Genomic DNA, 27,119 nt, shown 5'->3' with positions numbered 1-27,119 from the left:
CTCTTCTTTTTTCGTTCCCCCTCCCCTCTCTCTCTCTTTTGTTTTCTAGTTTCAAATTCCTCCCCTCTGAAAACAGCCCTGAATTTGCAGGATCAGCCTCAGCCTCCTTGGTTGTCAGATGAGCGTATTTCCCAATTTTATATCAGATGCCTAGCAGGAGTATCCCAAACTGCTCTCCACCATCTCTGGCATGTAAATGGCTCTGTTATGCTAGACTCCTTCCACCCTCAAACCATCCAAATGCAATCTTTAAGCCCCAGATCCTCTTTGAGACTTCCCTTTCTAGATCTAATTCCTGCTGAGTCTTAGAGATTGTATCTCAAGGTCTTTCTCAGCTGTGCTCCCCACCTCCACCCTGTCCTAATTTGAGTTTTAATTGAGTCAGCTAGACATCTGCAATGCCTCCTTGCTGACCAATTTTCCCACTATCATTTGTGCAACACAATACGATCAGTTGATTCTCCTAAAAATGTGCTTGCTCTATTACTCACTGGCTAAAAATTCTAGAAAGCTTTCTTTAGTTCCCTCTGTTGCTACTGTTGTTCAGTTGCCAAGTCATGTCTGACTCTTCATGACGCCATGAACTATATAGCATGCCAGGTTGCCCTGTCCCCACCATTTCCAGGAGTTTGCCGAAGTTCATGTCCATTGAATTGGTGAGGCCATCCAACCATCTCATCCTTCGTTATCCTCTTCTCCTACTGCCTTCAGTTCCCTCTGATTTGATGCAAAATCTTGAGGTCTACTGTTGGACCCTTTGGGTTACCATCTTCATTCTCGTATTTTTATTATGCATCTAAAAGACTGAACTCTTTAAAGACTTCACAATGTGATGACTAATAGGTCAGTAATAACTGAGGCAAACAACTGATATCTGCCATTTACTTGTGTGGATTTGGTTAAATTCATATCTCTGAATAACCCTTTCTTCTTCTGTAAAGTGGAGATAACGTGAAACTTGCAGGACTGTGGGGAGACTGACTTAACTAAGGTAACTTTATGGAACATGCTAGTTGTACCACAAGTGTCTCTCATTTTCATCTTCACTTATGAGTTTAATGCCATTCTTGGCATATAAATGCTCAACAAATGCTTATGGCGTTGAACTGGGTTCATTCATTGTTGAATGAAAACATAGAAAGTCATGGGTGAGAGTTACCACCTTGTCCAAAGCAGTTTGCCTCATTTTAAAGAAATAAAAAACCTTTCTCCTGGTCACACATTCTACAGCAACCTGCTTCCTTGTTCCACGGCCCTGTGCTGTTGGCCCTGGTTAAGCCACATAGAGGATATGAGTGAGTTTGTGTGTGTGAGACTGGCCCAGAGGAAGCCCATCTGTGCCACGTTGGGATGAGGCAGATAGATTTAAATATTCAAATATATCGATCTTTGTTGGCTCCGCACATTGCCGTTCTTACTGTTAGTGGGTTAATACTCACATTTACTGAGAAAGGAATCTGACCAACACCAGTCTATCTGCCATACAGTGAAAGAAGGCAAGAAAAAAATAAAAAAAAATCCAACAGCAATGAGGGTGTTCCCAAACAAAATGAAATAGCACTGAAATAATAACATACAGAATGTGACCTTTTGTTTTTAAGTTTCCTTTTTAACAATTGTTGCAACATCATTCCACACAAAAGCATTAGAAACCTAACAGTCTTAACATGAAGCTCACAACTGAATATTTCAACAGAAGAGCTGTATACATGGTCATTTACATGGTAAAGTAGCTAACTGTTAAAAAGATGTTCTTTCTCAATCCCTCTCTGCCTTAACTCGGGGAGTATTACAGGTAGGAGGCCTATGTAATGCTATTTACAAGTACCAAATTAAGACTGTTTAACTCACATAAATCCCATTAACTTAACAGCTCAATTGAATATCTTTGACTATTTAGTGCTCTGTAAGAGGGAAAAACCTACCTTGACATATTGTCAAATGGCCAAAAATGCTTGTGAAGATACATTTGCCTTGTCAAAAGTCCATCATGTTGAAGTATTCTCTACATGTGTGATGTTTTTACCTTCTTTTTTTCTCTTCCCCAAAACTCCAGAGCCACTGAAAGCTACCATCAGCCCCAGGAAAGTTAAAAGCAGTGTGGGCAGCCAGGTTTCCTTGTCCTGCAGTGTGACTGGAAGTGAGGACCAGGAACTCTCCTGGTACCGAAATGGTGAAATACTCAACCCTGGAAAAAATGTGAGGATCACAGGGATCAACCACGAAAACCTTATAATGGATCACATGGTCCGAAGTGACGGGGGAGCATACCAGTGCTTCGTGCGCAAGGACAGGCTGTCCGCTCAAGACTTTGTGCAGGTGGTCCTTGAAGGTCAGTGGGCCTCATTACAGGGTTCAGCTGAAAAAAAGAACCCAAACCCAGAACACTCAAAAGCAAGAGCAAAGGGTGAAGCAGAGCTCATAACTCAGTTTTAAGATTCCTATCTGATCAGCTAGTAACTCTCCTCTAGTTTTCTAGCTCAGTTGTGCAAATAAAAGATTAATTTCTGATGAAATGAACATTATTTCTAGTAGAAGTAACATAAGTAACATGGTTTAACATAAAGTCAAGTAACATAAATGTTGCTCACTCAGTGTTTAAAGTTACTTGTCAAGATATGGACCAAAGAGACTTGAGATTGATGGTTTGGTGGATGATCCATTGTCCTCTTGATCAGGGTTTCTCAGGGGCACTTGGTTTGGTGGGCTGCTGTATGCGCTGTAGGATACTGAGTGGAGTCTCCCCTCTATCTGCTAAATGCTCGCAGTGCATCCCTCCAGTTATGACAAAGTGTCCTTTGGGGGAGCAAAATAGCCGCCCCCCCTCAAAGTTGATAAGCACAACCTTGGATGCAATACTTAGAGCAACATTTCAATGTAGTGTTTTGTGGAGTGTAAAAATGGCACCTCGGTTGTAGAGTTATCCCAGTTTGGGTCCAGAGAGTCACAGATTTAGGTGAATGAAATTTTTGAAGAATTGCCTTGTATTATCATAATGAGTTTTAGGCTTTTTTTTAACTGCCTACTGCTTACTTACATCTTCAAGCTTATCAATCAGCCAGGGAAAGACACTGTCCAGGACACATTCAAGCAAGAGACATGTTTATCACTAGATAATTGAACTAGCTTTTATCTGTAAATTTGCATATCTTGTTGGAAATTGTGCCTTTATATATAATTTAAAATTCATCTGTTATCAACTGATTAAAATAACTACATGACTTTCATATAGCCTAAAGCAGGGGAAAAGAAAATCCATTTAATATGAAAATAAGTTTAAATATCTCTTGATGCTAAGAGGCTATTTCTCTTATTACTTTTTTAACCTTAGTTAATTTTTAAGAAGAAACAGGCTTAAGATGACATTCTTATTTTTATTCAAGCAGTTCCTTGAAGACAGTGAGCATTTTAAAGCACAGGTGAAATTAGCTGAAGGCACGGTACTCATATTAAAAGCCTGATGCTGTGTTTCACATAATAATTAAGTGTAGAAAGTAATCAATTTGCACAGAGCCAGTTTACTAATGGTGATGCCCTGTAGTCCTCACATAGTCACTATTTTTAGATTCTTTGTAGAAAAGGGAGAGATTACCTATCTAGGCTTTGTTACCTTGGCAACCACCTCGTGTGACCAAGAAAACCTAAGGACCATATTGATAATCCATAATAATGTCAAAAGAGGTGAGGTTATCAGAGAGTGACAGCAAGAAAGATTTCAAAGACACTCCAGTCTCACTGGGAAAATAATGTCTGCTTTCATCTCCAAAAAAGCCTGTCGCTTGAATAAAAAGAGGGGTGAGAGGACCCCACTGAGCCCACTCACGGATTTATTTGTTGCCTGTCAGTTTCTGTTCAGGACAAGAAGCTTCACTTTATTTATTTATTTATTTCATCTGAGATATGACAGTGCTAATGTCGCCAAAGAGAGCAGAAATGGAATTACAAACACATACCCAGTAACTGCCTTAAGATGGTGTCTAACTAGACTCTTGTAATGATGTAACATCCTGTAACAGCTATGGATTAACACATTATAAAAACTTGCACAATACTATCAACTAAGAATGGCCACTGATACAATGTAGAATTTTTGAATATTTCCTGTGAGGACAAAGAAACAGGAAAGGAAGTTTAAAGAAACTGGAACTAATAATTATAGGTTCAAGATCAGACCAGAACACCTAGAAAATGGAATCATAAAGAAGAAGAACAGGTCTTATTTCTGGAAATTATGGAGTAGCGTGTATCAGACTAACCTGCGATAAGATGAAAATAATGAACTTTGGGGAAAGCAAAATAGTTTATAGACCCTGCGGAAATACCCAAAAGCAGGCAGAAAGAATTTGACCCTTGAAAGAAGGGGGAAATACCAGTCATTTTCTACACAAATATCACATTTCTCCTGAGGATATTTTCCAGTGCTAATGGGATGGGGCTTCACAGCTGGTGCTAGTGGTAAAGAATCTTCCTGCCAAAGTAGGAGACAGAAGAGACAAGGGTTCGATACCTGGGCCGAGAAGATCCCCTGGAGAAGGAAATGGCAACCCACTTACGTATTCTTGCCAGGAGAATCCCATGGACAGAGGACCCTGGCAGGCTATGGTCCATAGAGTTGCAAAGAATTAGACATGATTGAGCACACACACACAGTCTTAATGAGATTGAAATGATTTTTTTTAATTTATTGTTTTAAACCCCATCAGTATACATGACTACATCTATCAAAAATAGTCTTTAAAAGTTAAAGCCAAATAAAGATATTTTCAATAAACAAAAGCTTGTGAAGAGCATGATGCCAGAAGTCCTGCATGCTAAGAAACAGTAAATGAAACCATTCATGATGAAGAAAATGACCTGGAGAGGAAACTCAGATAGAAATAAAGTACATGAAAAATGACAAATATGTTAGTAACCACTTAGCAAAATTGTTTTCTCATTTAATTTTCCTAAATAGCAATTGACAAATTATAACATTACATCATTGTATTATAGTTTTTAGCATACATAAAATTACACAAAGGACAGAATATAAATTAAATTTTTGAGATTATCTGTTGCAAGTTTCCTCCATTTTACCTGAATAATTGTAATTTTAACTTCTCATAGTTGATTAAAACTATAAAGTTTGCATATACACACTCATATTAATGTAATATAATGAAAATAAAAAGACAAATATGAAATGAGAGAAAATATTTAGTACATACATTTATATATAATGTATACTATATATATACATATGTCTGACAAACATTATGTGTAATTTAATCTGACCTGAAAGTGAAAGTGTTGGTCGCTCAGTTGTGTCCAAATCTTTGCGATCCCATGGACTCTGTAGCCTGTCAGGCTCCTCTGCCCGTAGGATTTTCCAGGCAAGAATACTGGAGTGGATTGCCATTTCCTTCTCCAAGGCATCTTCCCAACCCAGGGATCGAACTCGGGTTTCCTTCATTGCAGGCAGACTCTTTACTGTCTGAGACAGGAGGGATGTAATCTGACCTACATACATGTAAAAGTAAATTTGTACTGACTTGTATATACGTATATATATTCATCATATTCGGTTTGTATGTATATGTTATACATATACATGTATTCAGTAGACATAAAGATCTGCTACCAACCAATACCAAAGAAAAATAGTGTAACATAAAAATGGAAAAAAAGGTTTGAACAGACATTTCATGAATGGAAATACACAAACAGCCAATAAACACACAGAAAAACAATAGTACTTCCATAGCATTTGTCAAAGAATGCAAAATCTGTATCTAATCACAAGGAAATATCAAACTGGGTTTGAACAACTAGCTACAAAGTAATTCTTCAAAAATGTCAAAGTCAAGAAGCTGAGTAGAAACTGAAGAATGTAACAGATTAAAAGAGACTAATGAGACACTGTAAATAAATGTAAGGTATGATAATGGTTGGACTGGGGAAAAATAGCTGTAAGGGACATAACTGGTCAATGATCAGACTCTGCATTAGACAATATTACAGTTTCAAAGTTGCAGCTCCTAATTTTACTAACTGTACTCTGGTTATGACAGAGTACATGTAGGGCACACACAAACATGAGTTTGAAGCAAAGAACAGGCTGAAGTAATGCATGGTGATAGAAATCAGAAGAGTGCATGTGGTGGGTAGAGACTGCTTGAAAGAACCCCTAGTAACAAGTAGGGGGTGATAGAAATGCTTCTTATCTTCTTCTTCATTTTGTGGTTACATAGGTGTATTTATTTAACAAAACTCATTCTGTTGGTACTCTTAAGATCTATACATTTAGCTGTGGGTAAACTTTATCTACAAAAATAAAAGCATAAGTGAAGAAAGCTTTCCCAAATAGATTTTAAAATAAGACTTGAGAGTTCAATGCTTAGTGTAAAAATCAGTGAAAAAAAATTTATAGCTAAACACATCCTGACAAAATATGTTGAGTTGTAAGGTCAAATAAAATAACCTCAACATTCTCAAGCATCAACAATTGGTCATATGCAAAGAATTATGATCAGAATGACATCTAACTTCTCTGTAAATTAAATGTAGAGCACGTTGAAGTCATGTCTGCAGACTTCTCAGGGCTAAAGTGCAGATTTTCCATTTTAATATTATGAAGTTATTTTTGTCATCTTTGATAGTAAAAGAAAGATGTTTATAATCTAAGAATCTGACCCTGAAAAAAATATATTTGAAAGCCTTCTCCAGCCTCCCAAAATGTGAACTGGAATGAAGAAGTTAAGATTCAGCAATTCGCAAATGAAAAGATGGTGCAACACTTACCTTCAGTAATGGAATTGCAAGATAGCTTTAGATTTTTTTTTCTGTTTTTTTTTTTTTTAATTTATTTACTTTTTATTGAAGGCTAATTGCTTTACAGAATTTTGCTGTTTTCTGTCAAACCTCAACATGAATCAGCCATCGGTATACCTATATCCCCCCCCTTTTTGTTTCTAACTTTTCTTTTGCTTATCTATACTTTCAAATTTTTCAGCAATGAATGCATGTAATTTCGATAATTCAACTTAAAAAGTAAAAAAAAAAAAAATAATCTGTTAATCATTATCTTTCAAATTTGCACCAATTTAAAAAAAAATATCTCCACCAGCAAGGCTTATTACTAGACACAGAAATCCAGTTGCATGTGATCATAGTTCTGTCAAAATGATATATCTATGCCTGGAAAATAAAGTGTCACAATGTTGATTTATACACCTGAAGCTGGGAGATCCATTGGTAACTTTCCATTCTTTTGACTTTCACACATTTTTCTCTAATATGTGTGTATCTTTCTAATGTGTGTGTGCTCAGTCATATGGTCGTGTCCGACTCTTTTTGACCCCATAGACTATAGCCACCAGGCTTCTCTGGCCATGGAATTTTCCAGGCAAGAATCCTGGAGTGTGTTGCCATTTCCTCCTCCAGGGGATCTTCCCGACCCAGGGATTGAACCTGTGTCTCTTGCATTAGCAGCAGATTCTTTACCACTAGTGCCACCTGGGATGCCCTGTATCTCTCTAACGGAGGCCTAATACACATTAAAAAAAAATGCATTTGTTGTTACTAGCATATAACTTGGGCTTCCCTGGCAGCTCAGCTAGTAAAAAAGCTGCCTGTAATGTGGGAGACCTGGGTTCAATACCTGGGCTGGGAAGATCCCCTGGAGGAGGGCATGACATCCCACTCCAGTATTCTTGCCTGGAGAATCCCCATGGACAGGGGAGCCTGGCAGGCTACAGTCCATGGGCTTGCAAAGAGTCATACAAGACTGAGCGACTCAGCACAGCACAGCAATAGTATATAACATTAAGGAGATATTTTAATACATGATTTTAAAAAATAATGGAATATGAAAATTTGATCATTGTCAAAAACATTGGAAATTTCTGTGGAAACATTCCTAAGATTAATCTCCTTGTTTTCCTGGGATAGTCTTGAGTTGTGTCTGTTCTCCTAGTATCAATTTTATCCTCAGAAGTATCCCAGATAAATCAGATGACCAGCTTACTTATAATACATACAGAATCTAAACTAGGACATAAATAAACATATCCATGAAGCAGGAACAGACTCACAGACATAGAGAACAGACTGGGGGTTGCTGCAGGGAAGGAGAGTTGGGGAGGGATGGATTGGGAGTTCAGGATTAGCAGATACAAACTGTTATCAGTACATAAAGGGTGGATTCAATCGGCATGAGTTTGAGGAAACTCTGGGAGATGGTGAAAGACAGGAAAGCCTGGTGTGCTGCATTCCAGGTGGTGGCAAAGAGTTGAACATGACTAAGAGCCTGGACAACAACAAATAGGATGGATAAGCAAAGTCCTACTGTATAGCACAGGGAACTATACTCAGTATCCTATGATAAGCCACAATGGAAAAGAATCTGAAAAAGAACATATGTATGTATAACTGAATCACTTTGCTGAAGAGCAGAAACTAACAAATCAACTATGCTTCAGTAAAATATTTTTTTTTTAAAAAAAGAAAGAAAAGATACTTATGGAGACATTTAATAATACTGAAAGGGTCCAACTTGATTTAGCTTTTACCCATTCTCAGGGCCTTCATGAAAATTCACATGCAGTTATCATTATTTCTAATTAAAACTATAAAAGATGATTCCTTACGAGAAAATGACAGAGAGATAATCAATGTCTGAGCTCTTTCTTCCTCTAAACAGTTCCCCATTGAGCAATCCCTAATTAACTTGGAGGAAGTAGAAAGCTAAATTAGCCATGGAGGTGTGTGAATTTCCTGTTTACAACTTTGGGTGGGGACATAATAGTTTTGAATGATAAACTTCTTGGGAGATGACATTCTTTATCATGAACATCTGAGTTGCATGATTATGACAATCAAGAAATAGAGGAGAGAGAGATTAAAGCTAGCTAAGGCTGCATTTACTTATTTTGAAACTGATATGTTGTCCTAAGTGGAACTTAGCTTTATCAATAAAACCAGCCTTTTGAGGGGCATTTGATAGCCACTCCACCCACTCTCTAATCATCCAATAGACATACTCGGTAGTCTGTTAATTATGCATATGTGCCACTTCCCTGCGTGATTTGTCTTCCTGCAGATGGAACTCCCAAAATCATTTCCGCCTTTAGTGAGAAAGTGGTGAGTCCGGCAGAGGCCGTCTCCCTGATGTGCAACGTGAAGGGAACGCCGCTGCCCACGATCACGTGGACCCTGGACGATGACCCCATCCTCAAGGGCGGCAGCCACCGCGTCAGCCAGATGATCACGTCGGAAGGCAACGTGGTCAGCTACCTGAACATCTCCAGCTCTCAGGTCCGCGACGGGGGCGTGTACCGCTGCACGGCCAACAACTCGGCGGGCGTCGTCCTCTACCAGGCTCGAATAAACGTAAGAGGTGCTTGTCGAATCAACTCCTCAAAAAACACACATGACTCATTGTAGCGGAGAAGGAGGTGTCTGCATGCACCGAGCCCAGTCTTGGAATGCCAGACCGAATTAATGTCGCTTCGTTGTTTCCTGCCCTCTCGCTTCCCGCCGAGGAATGGCAGTGACTGGGTCACTGTTGGAAATGGCATTTTGGTTTCCTTAGTCAGCTTGTTCTCTTGTTTTACTCTTAGACTTGTCCTCTGGAGCTTTCTTTTCCTGGTTTATGCTTGCATGCTCTCTCCTTCCTCCTCTTCTGTTCTACCACATTCATGGTAAACCTTCATGTACATGGTACTTAACTTACATTCATAATGCAACATGGCATAACCTCCATCCTCACAATCTGTTTCACAGAGAGAGAGTTAAACAGTTGAATGGCTACCAGTGTTTCACCAGCTGAATATGATTGTTCAGTGCAGCTTGTTACTTTGTATTGATAAATTGCCTTTTAGCCTATAATTCAAAATGTTTTTATAGAAGTAATTGATAATTAGCACTCTTTCAATTTATTTGAAAGCAATGAAATGAAAAGGAAAAGAAAAAAAACCTTAGTGGAAAGTGCCAAATGCAGAAAAAAATTGCTGAATTGATAAATATGTCCTTACATGCAAACAAGTACATTTTTAAACTCAAGGAAAAGTGTACTCATTTCCACACATAAAATGTACCCTTAAATTATTTTCAAGAGTTTCTCTGTGTCTCTCCAGGGCCTGCAAGCATTCGACCAATGAAAAATATCACAGCAATAGCGGGACGGGACACATACATTCACTGTCGTGTGATTGGCTATCCGTATTACTCCATCAAATGGTACAAGAACTCAAATCTGCTTCCTTTCAACCACCGCCAAGTGGCATTTGAGAATAATGGAACCCTAAAACTCTCAGATGTGCAGAAGGAAGTTGATGAGGGGGAGTACACCTGCAACGTGCTGGTCCAGCCCCAACTCTCCACCAGCCAGAGTGTCCATGTGACGGTCAAAGGTAAGGCTGTGCCCTCTGTCCCCACCCAAGTCACCATTGCTAAGTTTATCTGTTTCACCGGACAACCACTAAGAATGAAATAATCTGAAAACCTGCATATTCAGAATGAGGAATGATAAAGTGTATTAAATGTTCTGTTCTCTTCACCATTGCATCCTCACCACACTGATGGTTAACATAGTCTTCTTTCCACATGAATTTTTGGCTTGGTTTTCCAGAGGATGTGCGTTTTTATAATATCATAGAAAAAAAAAACCACATCATTAATTTGGTCATCTAGGTGTCTGACAAATCATTTTAAAACACTTAGCTTTGTTTTTCTACAATCTCCTAAAAGCAAGTTCTTTTAGAATCCAACTGGAAGAGATTTTGTATAATGGGTAAAGACTTCACACAAAATAAATGAAAGGGTCAAAGCAAAAACATAGGAATGAAATGAATGGACAACTCCACAGAAAGTTTTCTAGACTTTTATATTTTCTTTACATCATGACATCATGATGTGGACAGTCATGGAATCTAACCATCAGGATGAATTTTGGTGATCATGCAACTCAACACCAGCCTCCTTGTCATGCAGCTAAGCTGCATGTCTGAGCTGCTCAGTTACCTCCCTAGTACCAACAACTGTCTTTTAGTGTCTTGGTTGCAAAACTTCATAGGTTTTCTGTAGTCCTCCCCAACCATCTTTTTTCACAAATCCTGTTAGTTTATCTGTTTAGGGACGCCTATAAATTCTCATACACACATGCACTCTCACATAATGTAATGTATTATTTGGTATCTGTTATGTAATATATGGCTTCCGTTGTGGCTCAGTGGTAAATAATCTACCTGCCAATGCAGGAGACCTGGGTTTGATCCTTGGTCCAGGAAGATCCTCTGGAGAAGGAAATGGCAGCCCACTTCAGTATTCTTGCCTGGAGAATCCCATGGACAGAGGAGCCTGGTGAATTACAGTCCATAGAGTTCACAAAGGTTCAAATGTGACTTGGAGATTGAATAAAAATAACAGTGTCACATATTTATATTAATACATGTACATACACCTGCACATGAATAATTTTGAATTTTTAAACCACTAAATATCTTAAGAGTTTTCTCAAATCATTAGAAATTCTTGGCAAGCCAGATTGGTCATAGTAGAAGGAAACTTCATTTTGTGATTTATTTCTTGACCCATGATAAATGAAATATCTACTCTATGTCCAGCAGGTCAATACCTTAGAAAATAAGTCCCATCTGATGACTAAGAATTTTCCCCAGAAGAAACCAACCCCAGGGATAAAAAGAAGCCAAGCAAAGAATGTTGATAGGGAGGATGCAGGGGCGGGCCAGATGGAAGAAGGCTGTGAGCTGTGACAAACAGATCGGGGAGACAAGAAGCAGGATGCCCTCCCGATAAAGATGATGTAAAACCAAAGACATCTATCAAACTTTGTTGTTGTTCAGTCATTCAGTCTTGTTTGACTCTTTGTGACCACATGGACTACAGCACGCCAGGTCTCCCTGCCTTCACCATCTCCTGGAGTTTGCTCAGACTCACGTCCATTGAGTTGGTGATGCCATCCAACTGTTTCATTCTCAGTCCTCCTTCTCCTCCTGTCTTCAGTCTTTCCCAGCATGCAGGTCTTTTCCAATGAGTTGGCTGTTCACATCAGGTGGCCAAATTATTGGAGCTTCAACTTAAGCATCTTTCAGTGAGTTTTCAGAGTTGATTTCCTTTAGGATTGACTGGTTTGATCTCCTTGCACTTCAGGGGACTCTATGAAACTTACCACAGCCAAATGATCAACGCCAGAGTCATTCCTGGCTGGCTCTAATGATAGCAGAGTAGATGACAAAGTAGATGTGTCCATGGACCCTGCCATAGGAAAATATCACACACTAACAGAAATTTTATTAGAAAGACTTTAAACAATGGGTTTACCAAGATGCTAGGAATACAAAACTTGCTAAAGAAATCTGTATCCCACTGGTGTTCATTCATCCTAAGTTAACATTTTGTGCACACGTCTGGGCAAAGGGGACTTCCCAGATGGCTCAGTGGTAAAGAACCTGCCTGCCAGTGCAGGAGATGCAGGAGATGTGGGTTCAGTCCCTGGGTTAGGAAGATCCCCTGGAGGAGGAAATGGCGATTCACTCCAGTATTCTTGCCTGGAGAATCCAATGGACAGAGGAGCCTGGAGGGTTATAGTCTAGAGGGTGGCAAAGAGTTGGGTATGACTGAGTGACAGAACATGTAGCATGAACACGCTGGGCAGAGGAGAGAGTATGTGTTCTTGTTGTTCAGCCACTAAGCCGTGTATGACTCTTTGGGACATCTTGGACTGCAGCATGCCAGACTTCCCTGTCTTTCACCATCTTCTTGAGTTTGGTCAAATTCATGTTCAGTGAGTAGGTGATGCTATCTAACCATCTCATTCTCTGCCACCTCTTCTTCCTCTTGCCTTCATACTTTTTGTTTATTATTGCTTCAAAACATGCTTTCTTATATTTCAGGGAGCAATGTCTAAACTAAATATAATTTCATCTATTAATACTACAGTATATCCCACTTACTTTTATTGAATTTTATTTTTGTGTAGACAAATAAAATGATAGATCCTGAAAGAGGGACTTGCAGGCTGAGTGGACAGAGTTAAGCCTGCTTATACCTCTTAGTGCTTCCTAGGGAAAAAATAACAAATTCTGGTTTCTTTTATGTCAACCTATGACTGAAGCGAGTTAGCAGCAGCAGCAGCAGGGCATACTTCTTAGAGGTAGTCATATTCACATGCATTGCCCTCTCGCAAAGATATTTAAAATAATTCAAGTTACCACTTGCTTTTCTTGCTTAAGATGATATCTGACTTTCAGCATTTGGTAACAGTTAATAAATGAGTGATTTTAGCCTTTCTTCAGATGTCAGTGGAAAGGTTGTAAGCAAATTAACTTCTGAGCATTTAAATAGGAATTTTAAAATGTTTTGAAATGAAATATGTAAATTAAATCACACTCCAGTGGTCAGGTTTGTCGTCCATCAAAGCTTTTGAAAACTACTAACCTTTGCTATTTTCAATTATGATGAGTTACGATAAGAGAGAAATAAGGAATCGACTGAGTTACAGGAACAGACTGAGGTTTTTGACTCTCCCTATGGATCAGGACTGGAAGAGTCTTTCTCATTTTATTCATGTATATACAACTCCATTACCTTTGCAGTTAAACTGCACGGTGAATATTATTATATTCAGATAATTTTAGAGGAGCAAATATGATACCTAAAAAGTTGGCTTCCTTTGGAAGTGGGCCCACTTGTTTCCACTAATAATGCTGCAAACTGTAAACCAAACCATTTTTATCTTCTGTCCCAGAGGTTCTTCTCTAACACTGAATAGAGTAGTGTATGTGTGAGTGAGTGTGTGGCTGTGAATGTGTGTGTGTGTTTAGATGACATTAGAAGCAATACTATTTTTCAATCATATCTTTTTTTTTGCTTTTTTCCTTCCTTCACTTATATTATATCATATGATTGGAAACATTTTTTTTAAAAACCTCAAAAATCAATACAAATAGCATTAATCATTAATAATGCCTGAGACTTAAGTTCTAAAATACATTAACAAGAAGCACAGTTTTGCTTGGGGCTTCACTGCTGGCTCAGTGATAAAGAATCTGCCTGACAGTGTAGGTGACATGGGTTCAATCCCTGGTTTGGGAGGATCTCCTGAAGAAGGAAATGACAACCCACTCCAGTATTCTTGCCTAGAGAATCCTATTGACAAAGGAGCCTGGTGGGCGGCAGTCCATGGGATCACAGAGTTGGACACGACTAAGCTACTAAACCTCCACAGTTTTCCTGCCTTCAAACATTCAGGGAGAAATGAAAGTCAGAATCCCTTCTTTCACTTCATTTCAATTTAACAAGCAGTGTTATATTTAACACATTTCAAAGCTTTTCTTGCCCCATTTTAGGTGCCACATTGAACTTGAACAGTGCCTAATTGAGTGTTCTAATTGCTAGGGACCAACACTGCCAGGAAAGTTAATTGGCTGCTAGGTAAAAATGTCACCTTCTATTTGTATTTATGTAAAACTTTGTCATTTACAAAACACTTTCATAATTGTAACCTTAATTAATACTCACAGTGACTCTGTAATGTAGATAAAACATCAGCAGAGAAAGAGAATAGGAGAGAGCAGGGAACTTGCTCAGAGTTGCCCAGTAATGTATTCAAGACTCGAATACACATCTCTACTTTCCAGTTACCACTCCACAGTGTGTTTTTGAAAAGTAATTCACATCGCAGTGGGAAGCCAGGATTAATGTAAGGAGAAGTTAAGTCAAAAAACCTAGAAAGAAAGCTATTTTAAAAGTTGAGAAAGAATATTATTTTAGAAGTAAGGTCATGTCACACTGAGCACCTAATTTAAGAAAGATAATTAATTAAACTGAAGAGATGAAAGGGAAGGAATGAAGGGTGAGTAAGAACCAGAGATGACTCCAGAAGTTCTAGTCTGGATGATGGAAAAGTCAAGAGAGGGAGCCTAAAATGACCATGACTTGGGAAAGCCTTATGAAGAGAAAGGCTTAGTATCACATGTCTGTGGACCATGATTTTAGATTCTGACCAAGGGGACTTTGAAATATGGATTTGGGAAGTGGGCTGAAATGAGTTTATCTTTCCTTTTCTCCTTTGCCTTTTGCTTCTCTTCTTTTCATATCTATTTCTAAGGCGTCCTCAGACAACCATTTTGCCTTTTTGTATTTCTTTTTCTTGGGAATGATCTTGATCCCTGTCTCCTATACAATGTCACGAACCTCTGTCCATAGTTCTTCAGGCACTCTGCCTATCAGATCTAATCCTTTAAATGTATTTCTCACTACCACTGTATAATCATAAGAGATCTGATTTAGGTCATACCTGAATGGTCTAGTGGTTTTCCCTATTTTCTTCAATTTAAGTCTGAATTTGGCAATAAGGGGTTCATGATATGAGCCACAGTCAGCTCCCAGTCTTGTTTTTGCTGGCTGTATAGCACTTCTCCATCTTTGGCTGCAAAGAATATAACCAATCTGATTTCAGTGTTGACTATCTGGTGATGTCCATGTGTAGAGTCTTCTCTTGTGTTGTTGGAAGAGGGTGTTTGCTATGACCAGTGTGTTCTCTTGGCAAAACTCTATTAACCTTTGACCTGCTTCATTCTGTACTCCAAGGCCAAATTTGTCTATTACTGCAGGTATTTCTTGACTTATTACTTTTGCATTCTAGTCCCCTTATAATGATGGAAAAGGAAATGGCAATCCACTCCAGTGTTCTTGCCTGGAGAATCCCATAAACAGAGTCTGGTGGGCTACAGTCCATGGGGTTACAAAGAGTCGGACACGACTGAGTGACTAACACACACATACACACACACACAAACACCTATAATGAAAAGGACATTTTTTGGGGGTGTTAGTTCTAGAAGGCCTTGTAGGTCTTCCTAGAACCGTTCAACTTCAGCTGCTTCAGCATTACTGGTCAGGGCATAGACTTGGATTACTGTGGTATTGAATGGTTTGCCTTGGAAATGAACAGAGATCATTCTGTCGTTTTGAGATTGCATCCAAGTACTGCATTTCTGACTCTGTGATGGCTATCCATTTCTTCTAAGGGACTCCTGCCCACAGTAGTAGATATAATGGTCATCTGAGTTAAATTCACCCATTCCAGCCCATTTTAATTCTCTGATTCCTAGAATGTCGACATTCACCCTTGCCATCTCCTGTTTGACCACTTCTAATTTGCCTTGATTAATGGACTAACATTCCAGGTTCCTATGCAATATTGCTCTTTACAGCATTGGACTTTACTTCCACCACCAGTCACATCCACAACTGGGTATTGTTTTTGCTTTGGCTTCATCTCTTCATTCTTTTTGGAGTTATTTCTCCGCTGATGTCCAGTAGCATATTGGAAGCCTACCGACCTGGGGAGTTCATCTTTCAGTGTCCTATCTTTCTGCCCTTTCGTTACTGTTCATGCGGTTTACAAGGCAAGAATACTGAAGTGGTTTGCCATTCCCTTCTCCAGTGGCCCACGTTTTATCAGAACTGTCCACCATGGCCCATCCATCTTGTGTGGCCCTACATGGCCTGGCTCATAGTTTCACAGTTAGACAAGGCTGTGGTCCATGTGATCAAATTGGTTAGTTTTCTGTGATTGTGGTTTTCAGTCTGTCTGCCCTCTGATGGAGACGGATAACAGACTTATGGGAGCTTCCTGATGGGAGAGACTGACTGAGGGGGAATCTGGGTCTTGTTCTGGTGGGTGGGGCCATACTCAGTAAATCTTTAATCCAATTTTCTATTGATGGGTGGGGCTGTGTTCCCTCCCCTTATTTACCTGGGGCCAAACTATGCTGGAAGTAATGAAGATAATGACAACCTCCTTCAAAAGGTCACATGCATGCACTGTTACACTCAGTGCCCCCAACCCTACAGCAGGCCACCGCTGGCCCACACCTCCACCAGCAACTCCTGGACACTCCCGGGCAAGTCTGGGTCAGTCTCTTGTGGGGACACTGCTCCTTTCTCCTGGGTCCTGGTGTGCACAAGTTTCTGTTTGTGTCCTCCAAGAGTCTGTTTCCCCAGTCCTGTGTAAATTCTGGCAGCTCTATGGTGGAATAAATGTCTACCTTCTCCAAGAGGGCTTATACCTTTCCCAAGTCTCCTGCATCCAGCCATACCCAAGTCTGCTGAACCCAGAGGCCCCATTGAATGCAGAGTTCCAAAGAATAGCAAGAAGAGATAAGAAAGCCTTCCTCAGTGATCAGTGCAAAGAAATAGAGGAAAACAATAGAATGGGAAAAACTAGAGCTCCCTTCAAGAAAATTAGAGATACAAAGGGAACATTTCATGCAAAAATGGGCTCAATAAAGGACAGAAATGGTATGGACCTAACAGAAGCAGAAATATTCAGAAGAGGTGGTAAGAATACACAGAACTATACAAAAAAGATCTTCACAACCCAGATAATCATGATGGTATGATCACTCACCTAGAGCCAGACATCCTGGAATGTGAAGTCAAGTGGGTCTTAGGAACCATCAATACGAACAAAGCTAGTGGAGGAGATGGAATTCCAGTTGAGCTATTTCAAATACTGAAAGATGATGCTGTGAAAGTGCTGCACTGAATATGCCAGCAAATTTGGAAAACTCAGCAGTGATCACAGGACTGGAAAAGGTCAGTTTTCATTCCAGTCCCAAAGAAAGGCAATGCCAAAGAATGTTCAAACTACCACACAATTGCACTCATCTCACATGCTAGCAGAGTAATGCTCAAAATTCTCCAAGCCAGGCTTCAGCAATATGTGAACCATGAACTTCCAGATGTTCAAGCTGGTTTTAGAAAAGGCAGAGGAACCAGAGATCAAATTGCCAACTTCTACTGGATCATCGAAAAAGCAAGAGAGTTCCAGAAGAACATCTATTTCTGCTTTATTGACTATGCCAAAGCCTTTGACTGTGTGGATCACAACAAACTATGGAAAATTCTTCAAGAGATAGAAATACCAGACTACCTGACCTGCCTCTTGAGAAATCTGTATGCAGGTCAGGAAGCAACAGTTGGAACTCGACATGTTGGAACAACAGACTGGTTCCACATAAGGAAAGAAGCATGTCAAGGCTGCATATTGTCACCTGCTTACTTAACTTATATGCAAAGTATATAATGAGAAACGCTGGGCTGGATGAAGCACAAGTTGGAATCAGGATGGCCGGGAGAAATATCAATAACCTCAGATACTCAGATAACACCACCCTTATGGCAGAAAGTGAAGAAGAACTAAGGAGCCTCTTGATGAAAGTGAAAGAGGAGAGTTAAAAAGTTGGCTTAAAGCTCAGCATTCAGAAAACTAAGATCGTGGCATCTGGTTCCATCACTTCATGACAAATAGATGGAGAAACAGTGGAAACAGTGGCAGACTTTATTTTGGGGGGCTCCAAAATCACTGCAGATGGTGACTGCAGCCATGAAATTAAAGGACGCTTGCTCCTTAGGAAAAAACATGACCAACCTAGAAAGAAAAATGAAAGTGAAGTCGCTCAGTTTTGTTCGACTCTTCGCGACCCCAGGGACTGCAGCCTACCAGGCTCCTCTGTCCATGGGATTTTCTAGACAAGTACTGGAGTGGGTTGCCATTTCCTTCTCCTAGACAGCATATTAAAAAGCAGAGACATTACTTTGTCAACAAAGGTCCGTCTAGTCAAAGCTATGGTTTTTCCAATAGTCATATATGGATGTGAGAGTTGGACTATAAAGAAAGCTGCGTGCCAAAGAATTGATGCTTTTGAACTTTAGTGCTGGAGAAGACTCTTGGACAGCAAGGAGATCCAACCACCAGTCCATCCTAAAGGAAATCAGTCCTGAATATTCATTGGAAGGACTGATGCTGAAGGTGAAACTCCAATACTTTGGCCACCTGATGTGAAGAGCTGACTCATTTGAAAAGATCCTGATGCTGGGAAAGACTGAAGGCTGGAGAAGGGGATGAGAGAGGATGAGATGGTTGGATGGCATCACTGACTCTATGGACATGAGTTGAGTAAACTCCAGGAGTTGGTGATGGACAGGGAGGCCTGGTGTGCTGCAGTCCATGGGATCACAAAGAGTTGGACATGACTGAGTGAATGAACTATAATGAGCTAAAATGGAGATGCCAGAAATGCAGCAAAAGCAGTCACAGAATTAACTCCTTGATATTTTATTTTATTTATATTTGTAGCACTTTCCAATTGTAATTTGAGACAGATTGTTGTTGTGTCTGCTTCATTCACATTGATGGAAGAAGCTGATGTCACTTGCAGCCTTTCCAGCTCATAGTAGTGACCCCTTTGTTCTGTAGCCTACCAGACACTCTTCTATAGGATCTGGCCTAAGGATCTGATCTGCTTCCACTGCAGGTTTTGGTCATAGGCTGCGTCTTCTCTGGTCTGTGCATCTAGTGGTCTCACACAGCTGCTGGTGGTGCATTTGGGGAAATGAATACGCCCCGTTAAAAATGGTGCTGAGAATGGGCCCGCCCTCACCCATCTCTCAGTGAACAGCCAGGAGCACAGTCGTTTAAGGACAGCATTATTCAAAGGCTCCTGACAGCTAATGTCACTTGGCCCAGGCAGAACTGCTGCTGTGTACGCAGAAACAACCTTGGCGGCGTCACCCATCACACACTTTCGACTGACGTTTGCTCATTTGCCATTCCAGCCGGAGAACCATCAAGCTTCAGCAACTTCCAAGCCCAAATCTCTCAGGGATGAAGAGGCTCTCCCTCTTTGTCACTTTCGCTTTCTTCCATTCTTCTCTCTCTGGCTACTGCAGTCATTTATAATGTTATTCATAGAAAACATAACATTTCGAGGTCATTTTTCTCTTTTCGATTCCTCATTTACCATTGGGCAATGTTTCATTTAAGGGCTTATTTGCTAGGGTCTTGTGTGGCCATCAATTTTAGTCATTTGCAAAACTCTCATATTGATTTTCAACAACTACTTTGAGAGTGTATAGTTTCTATTGTGAATAATACAAGAGACAATAGATCTGGTGGGGAAACATAAGGGCAATATAGTATGTATGTAACACTATTGTGGTAATTTATGATTTCAAATGGGAATTTAAGTTCTCCTCGTTAATGCAATATCTTAATGTGGCAAAAGAAGCCTGATTAAGTGGGGATTTTCACCATCCCTCTTTTTAAACTACCAAAGAAGCACTCAAGTTTTAATGTGCTTGAAAGTGAAAAGTGAAATTCGCTCAGTCATGTCCGACTCTTTCCGACCTCGTGGACAGTACATGGGATTCTCCAGGCCAGAATACTGGAGTAGGTAGTCATTCCCTTCTCCAGGGGATCATCCCAACCCAGAGATCGAACCCAGGTCTCCCTGATTGCAAGCGGATTCTTTACCAACTGAGCTACCAAGGAAGCCTTGAACTTAAGTGGCTGTGTTTATTCATCTGACTTGAGGATTCATGCTCTCAAGCTTCCAGAGAAGAGAAGTTCTTTACTTTGGTTGGGATGTCAAAATTGAGCTCCACACTTAGCTGGAGTGTTTGATTCAAACAGGTTTGTCCTGGAGGTAGTTTGCTCTGTAATTTTTCTTCCATTCTGGAAAATGAAGCTGGTACTTCACTTTGTTTAGGGAAACACTTTTTTTTGTTTTTTTTACAAATAATATCTCAAATTGCTTTCCTCTAAGTAGAGGAAAAGAAAAAGAACTCATTTTTTATTTTCTATGAAGCCAAAGAATGCAAATTTTTACTCAGTTGAAGTTAAAATTATAGGAGAAGTAATGTTTTGCAATACTTGCTATGCCTGTTAGATGTGAGAACTTCAAGGAGAGACTTAAGTAAAGATGGAAAAGAAAGAAAAAATGACAAGAACATTACTTATACTTTCTTTGCTTGACACACAGTCAGTCTCTCTGTAAATTTACACACTCAGAAAAAAGACTTTGATAGTATTTAAGTGGTAATGCTTTGATAACATTTTAAATCAGAAAAAACAACTCTTGATTATTCAAACTCATTCAATATGGACATCCACAGACACAAGTAAATGTCAAAATATTTAACAGAATTTTGTAGTTTATATACATGCAATATGTGGCATAAATATTTGTGTGTATTACATTTGTTTATAAATGTAAAGATATTATAAAGTATTTGTATGTGCTAAAATCTTATATAAGCATTTTTGTATTATATTCATTTGTAGATGGACATAAATAAATATGTAAAATGTATGCCTGCATATATGTAAAAAGATGATACAAGGATAGAACCTTAGGAATATAAATAACTTAAGGTTCATCTAGACCAGCATCCCATGTGATACTCAACCTGGCCTTCAACTGTACTCAAACTTTTCCAGACTGTCTGCCCAGAATCCCTGTAGTACCCCAGTGAACTCTTAGTCCATTCTGATTTTGCTTGGCCTTGATGATCAGACATTTTTTCCTCCTGTTGAATTCAAATCTGTCTTCTCTAGTTCTTCCCTTTCTTTCTAGTCCCATTGTTTTGCTCTGGGACAGCTTGGAGGACTTTCCCCTTCCCTGTAGAAACTACCGAAAGAGGAGCAGTAGGGAGCCACTGCCCTGCTGTCTGTAACATCCTTATTGGTTCAACTGTGTTGTGTTCATCAAGCCCAGAAATGAGTTTCCGCAAGTGTCAATATGCTTTCACAGAAACACAGTTCTCTTGGAATGGTCTGATGTCTGATAGAGGGAAAGGAGAGGACCACCTCTACCCTGAAGACAAGACTTTGTTGAAACCCAAATCCCCACTGTTGAGACATCCCTTTGGGCTCACGAACAGACACCCAGGTGCCAATTGGCCAGATGGGAACGTCGTTCTGTTTTGTCAGTATTTGGTTTATTCCACACCTTTCTCATCAGTTCATACAGATTCCCTATTTTGTTTTACCTTTAAAAAAAAAAACTCCTCACCAGTTCTGGTATTGTTCTTCCCTATTTCATGTGCTCAGTTGTTGAGTCATGTCCACCTCTTTATGATCCCATGGACTGTAGCCCACCAGGATCCTCTATCCATAGGATTTCCCAGGCAAGATGACTGGAGTGGGTTGCCATTTCCTCTCCCAGGGTATCTTCCTGACCCAGGGATCAAATCCAAGTCTCCCGTGTCTCCTCCATTGGCGAGCTGATTCTTTACCACGCCACCTGGGAAGCCCATTCCATAGTCATGTATTGATGTTTATTTAATATATTTATCTTAAATCTATTTTTAATGTCTATATTAAGATAGATATGAAAATGTATGTAATAAAAGCATAAAAGTAAACACTTAGGTTATCTCCTTGATCTTTGACTGTTTACAGGAGTGCTACAATGAATATTCTTGGAGATGTTCCTAGGTGCAGTATTAATACTAGTACCAGTTCAGTTCAGTTCAGTCGCTCAGTCATGTCCGACTCTTTGCGACCCCATGAACCGCAGCACGCCAGGCCTCCCTGTGCATCACCAACTCCCGGAGTCTACCCAAACCCAAGTCCATTGAGTCAGTGATGCCATCCAGCCATCTCATCCTCTGTCATCCCCTTCTCCTCCTGCCCCCAATCCTTCCCAGCATTCGGGTCTTTTCCAATGAGTCAACTCTTCGCATCAGGTGGCCAAAGTACTGGAGTTTCAGCTTCAACATCAGTCCTCCCAATGAACACCCAGGACTAATCTCCTTTAGGATGGACTGGCTGGATCATCTTGCAGTCCAAGGGACTCTCAAGAGTCTTCTCCAACACCACAGTTCAAAAGCATCAATTCTTCGGCGCTCAGCTTTCTTCACTGTCCAACTCTCATATCCATACATGACCACTGGAAAAACCATAGCCTTGACTAGACGGACCTTTGTTGGCAAAGTAATGTCTCTGCTTTTAAATATGCTATCCAGGTTGGTCATAACTTTCCTTCCAAGGAGTAAGCATCTTTTAATTTCATGGCTGCAGTCACCATCTGCAGTGATTTTGGAGCCCCCAAAAATAAAGTCTGACACTGTTTCCACTGTTTCCCCATCTATTTCCCATGAAGTGATGGGACTAGATGCCATGATCTTAGTTTTCTGAATGTTGAGCTTTAAGCCAACTTTTTCACTCTCCTCTTTCACTTTCATCAAGAGGCTTTTTAGTTCCTCTTCACTTTCTGCCATAAGGGTGGTGTCGTCTGCATATATGAGGTTATTGATATTTCTCCTGGCAATCTTGATTCCAGTTTGTGCTTCATCCAGCACAGCATTTCTCATGATGTACTCTGCATATAAGTTAAATAAGCAGAGTGACAATATACAGCCTTGATGTACTCCTTTTCCTGTTTGGAACCAGTCTGTTGTTCCACATCCTGTTCTAACTGTTGCTTCCTGACCTGCATACAGGTTTCTCAAGAGACAGGTCAGATGTTCTGATATTCCCATCTCTTTAAGAATTTTCCATAGTTTATTGTGATCCACACAGTCAAAGGCTTTGGCATAGTCAACAAAGCAGAAATAGATGTTTTTCTGGAACTCTCTTGCTTTTTCTATGATCCAGCAGATTAATACTAAAATAGGATAGGAAATAAAATTGTTAGATCATAGAATTTAACTTAATTTCACTAGCACTCTCCAAAGTTCCTATACTAGTTTATGGTGTCCCCAGACATGTGTGAAAAGTCACATTTCCCTATATCTTTGCCAGTAATTAGTATTATCTGCCATTCTAATTTTTGCAATATAATGTAGCGTTTTGTTTTTTCTTCCATCACTAGTTAGATTGAGCATTTCTTTACACTCTTTAGGTTTTTGGGTGTTCCATCTATGAATTTCTTTTACCCATTTTGCCATCAATCTTCTTGCTGTTTCTTCTTACTTTGCTATAATTGTTTAATATACTTGTGACTCACTTGTTACTGATAAATATTTATGAATCTATTTTCCAAGGTCTCTTGACTCTATATTTGATTGACTTCATGGGCATCTTGTTTAAGAAGTCCCTGAGCTCACAGAAGATACATCCCTACATTTTTTTTTCTATATTTGCTCTATGTTGAAATTCCACTGTCTAGAGTTGACATTGACATTGAAGATTATAGATATAGTAGAAATGGGTGTCCAATTTTTTATTTATTGATTCAGTCAGTATTTCTAATATCATTTATTAAATGACTCATGCTTTTCACTTTTCTCTATATCGAGATATAGTCAGAAATCTCTTTCATTCTGTGAAATGTATTGACTCTTTCTTTGTGGATATTTCTTCTATTTTAATAAATGTCTATTTTTTCATATATTTGTTGGGCATCAATTTGTCCATGTTAGATCAAATTTGTTGTTCAGTCACTCAGTCATGTCCAACTCTTTGAGACTTCATGAACGGCAGCATTCCAGGCTTCCATGTCCTTTACTGTTCCCCTGAGTTTGCTCAAATTCATGTGCATTGAGTCCATGATGCCATCCAATAATCTCATCCTCTGTCACCCCCTTCTCCTCCTGCCTTCACTCTTTGCCAGCATCAAGGCTTTCCCAGTGAATTGACTTTTCACATCAAAGTATTTGATGGCCAAAGTATTTGAGCTTCAGCTTTGCATCAGTCCTTCCAATGAATATTCAGGGTTGATTTCCTTTAGGATTGATTGGTTTAATAACTGTTTTATATCACCTCTGTAGCTTTGCAATTTTTTATTCCTCTCATTGATTAGTGATCAAAGTGGGTGCTAATATTACCAAATAAAATACCAAATGTAATTGATTTATCTATCTTTTGCTATAGTCTGTTATTTTTTGTTTTGTATTATCTGTTATGGGCTTCCCTGGTGGCACTATGGTAAAGAATTCACCTGCAATGCGAGAGACCTATGTTCAATCCCTGTGTTGGAAAGATCCCCCTGGGAAAGGGAATGGCTATTTATTCTAGTATTCTTGTCTGGAGAATTCCATGGACAGAGGAGCCTGGCAGGCTATAGTCCATTGGGTCACAAAGAGTCGGAAATGACTGAGTGACTTTCACTTTACTTTTACTTATTATCTGTTATGTGAATGAAAACTTGCTCTTCTTGCCGTCTTTGTGCCTGGTAGACCTTTTCTGATTTCTCCAACTCCTGCTTTTCTGTAGCTTTATGTTTTGTGATGTTGCTTGAGCCCAATTTTTAATCCTCTGTGTGTGTGTGTGTGTGTGTGTGTATAAGATAGATAGACTTTTGATGCATGTTTAATACAAAAATGTTTATTTGAAATAATTTTATGTCAATAGTCGTTTTAGTCAGGTTATTTTATATTTTCCATTTACTCTCTATTTCCTGTTATCTCTCTTGACTTTACACTGAAGGGGATCGCTCAAGTATGGATAATGGTCATAAATATGCTATAATCATATGTCCAAGCAAGTGAATGTCCTTGTACTCACTATTCAATTCAGCGAAAGAATTTATTGATTTCTTCAAGAAAGAGCCAGTTGCTCATAATGTGTGTTGATCTGGAAATAAAAACCTTGTTTCTGTAGAACCGAATCTTCCAAGTTGTCTACAAGTGAAAAAAAAAAAAAAAACTTGGGACGATTTCACTCTGTCTTTCATTCAAAGAAGCAGAACTTGTCAATTCAGGAAACCATGTTGTCTGAGCCACATCAGCAGGACATGGAGACTCAGAGGATGGCACTGCTGCAGGGACATGCAATTGGCTGGAAGTACGGAGGGGGGTGGTCTATATAATTAGCCTTGCATACATCATGCTGATGTGAATACTGAGTGGATGGAACACAGAGAGGTCTTTCATTGGTCTATTTTCAGGCATTTCACAATATCCCTTCTTCATTAAGTCACTAATTAAATGCCCTGAAATTTGCCAAAATAATTTCATTGACTTAGAGCTTTGTTGAAATACCGTAATCACCTTTATTAAATCCTTGTCTTCTCTATGACATATTTCATACAAATACAGCCACTTGAATCCAGGCTTCTAACGAAGGATGACGTTTCTTAAGTCAAGGTCATGGAAAATACTTCTCATGTAAATACATTGTTATTACTAGCAATTCTTGTAAAGAAGCTAATTGGGAAAAGAAGATAAGCTTTTAAAATGAATGCCAGTGATTTTGTGAATCTTGGCTGTCCCTGTCATTTAGCCTGGCCATCATCACCTCTAGTTGGAGTCTTTGGCTTGGCTGGCCTTAACAGTCTATACAAATAAAAATAAAACAAGTACAATCCATCTGGATATGTCTTTTCCACCTGGGTTTGTATAACATGAGATGTGTTTCATCTTATTGATGCCATTGTAATTCAAATGGTTTTCCTTTAAATGTTAGAGATTCAAGTTAGTTTGGGTTAATCAGAAAACTACTCCGTTTTGTTACCAAGTCTCTATGTAAACATGTTATTGCCTCCAACCAGGGGAAAAGTAATCTGCTTATAGCCTCAGCCCAAGGTGATTCTAATTGCTGAATATGGAATGCCTCATGAATTCTGAAGTTGTACATCATTGAAAAATGTTAAAGATACTATTTCAACAGAATCTGTGTGTGCGTGCCAAGTCACTCAGTCATGTCTGACTCTTTGTGACCCCATGGACTGTAGCCTGAGAGGCTTCTCTGTCCCTGGGAATTCTCCAGGCAAGAATACTGGAGTGGGTTGCCATTTCCTCCTCCAGGGGATCTTCCCGATCAAGGATTGAACTCATGTCTTCTGTGTCTTCTGCATTGGTAGGCAGATTCTTTATCACTGAGCCCTCAGGAAGCCCTTCAACATAATATAGTTGTGGGTATAAAACACCTTCTATGAAAATCCTTGAAGAAATGTCTCATATGGTTAAAAACTAGACTCACCTCAAAAAAACCACCCAGCTCCTTTCCCCGTATCACGCTGCGGGCATCCAGTTGACAAGAGTATAGGTGATCCATTTTTCTTGACAGTGCTTTGGAAAGAGATGCTCATGTTAGTGTTTTATTTCCCCAAATTTCAAGTAGTTTGTCTTTTCTCTTTGTATCAAATATGTATCTTTCCAGCTCATGGAAACAATAGTTCTTGTTTCTCATCATTTTATTTCTACATTATGCCTTAAGGATTCTTTTCCCTAAAATATTTTCCACCATGGACTTATTCAGTAATTTTAAACATTTTCTTAGTTCCTCTTACCTTTCTACTTATGTTGTCATATTTATGGCTCTATAGTTCTTCTCACAAGCTGGTAGTCCAAAATAGACATGCTACATAAGAATCACCTTGTTT

General features: G+C 39.4%; 1 protein-coding gene across 1 annotated transcript in view; it reads left to right on the top strand.

Moving 5' to 3' along the window:
- DSCAM (DS cell adhesion molecule) overlaps nt 1-27,119 on the top strand; it is an 808,668-nt gene that overhangs the window by 502,721 nt on the left and 278,828 nt on the right. Inside the window, exons 6-8 of the mRNA XM_070466795.1 lie at nt 2,057-2,332; nt 9,080-9,376; nt 10,116-10,391. Of these exons, the coding sequence (XP_070322896.1) occupies nt 2,057-2,332; nt 9,080-9,376; nt 10,116-10,391 (849 nt within the window). The remainder of the gene's footprint in view (nt 1-2,056; nt 2,333-9,079; nt 9,377-10,115; nt 10,392-27,119) is intronic.

The sequence above is a fragment of the Odocoileus virginianus genome, chromosome 4 (assembly GCF_023699985.2).
Source record: "Odocoileus virginianus isolate 20LAN1187 ecotype Illinois chromosome 4, Ovbor_1.2, whole genome shotgun sequence".
Classification (NCBI taxonomy): Eukaryota; Metazoa; Chordata; class Mammalia; order Artiodactyla; family Cervidae; genus Odocoileus; species Odocoileus virginianus.
Note: the sequence above shows the minus strand (reverse complement) of the source record. Positions and strands in the feature narration are given on the sequence as shown.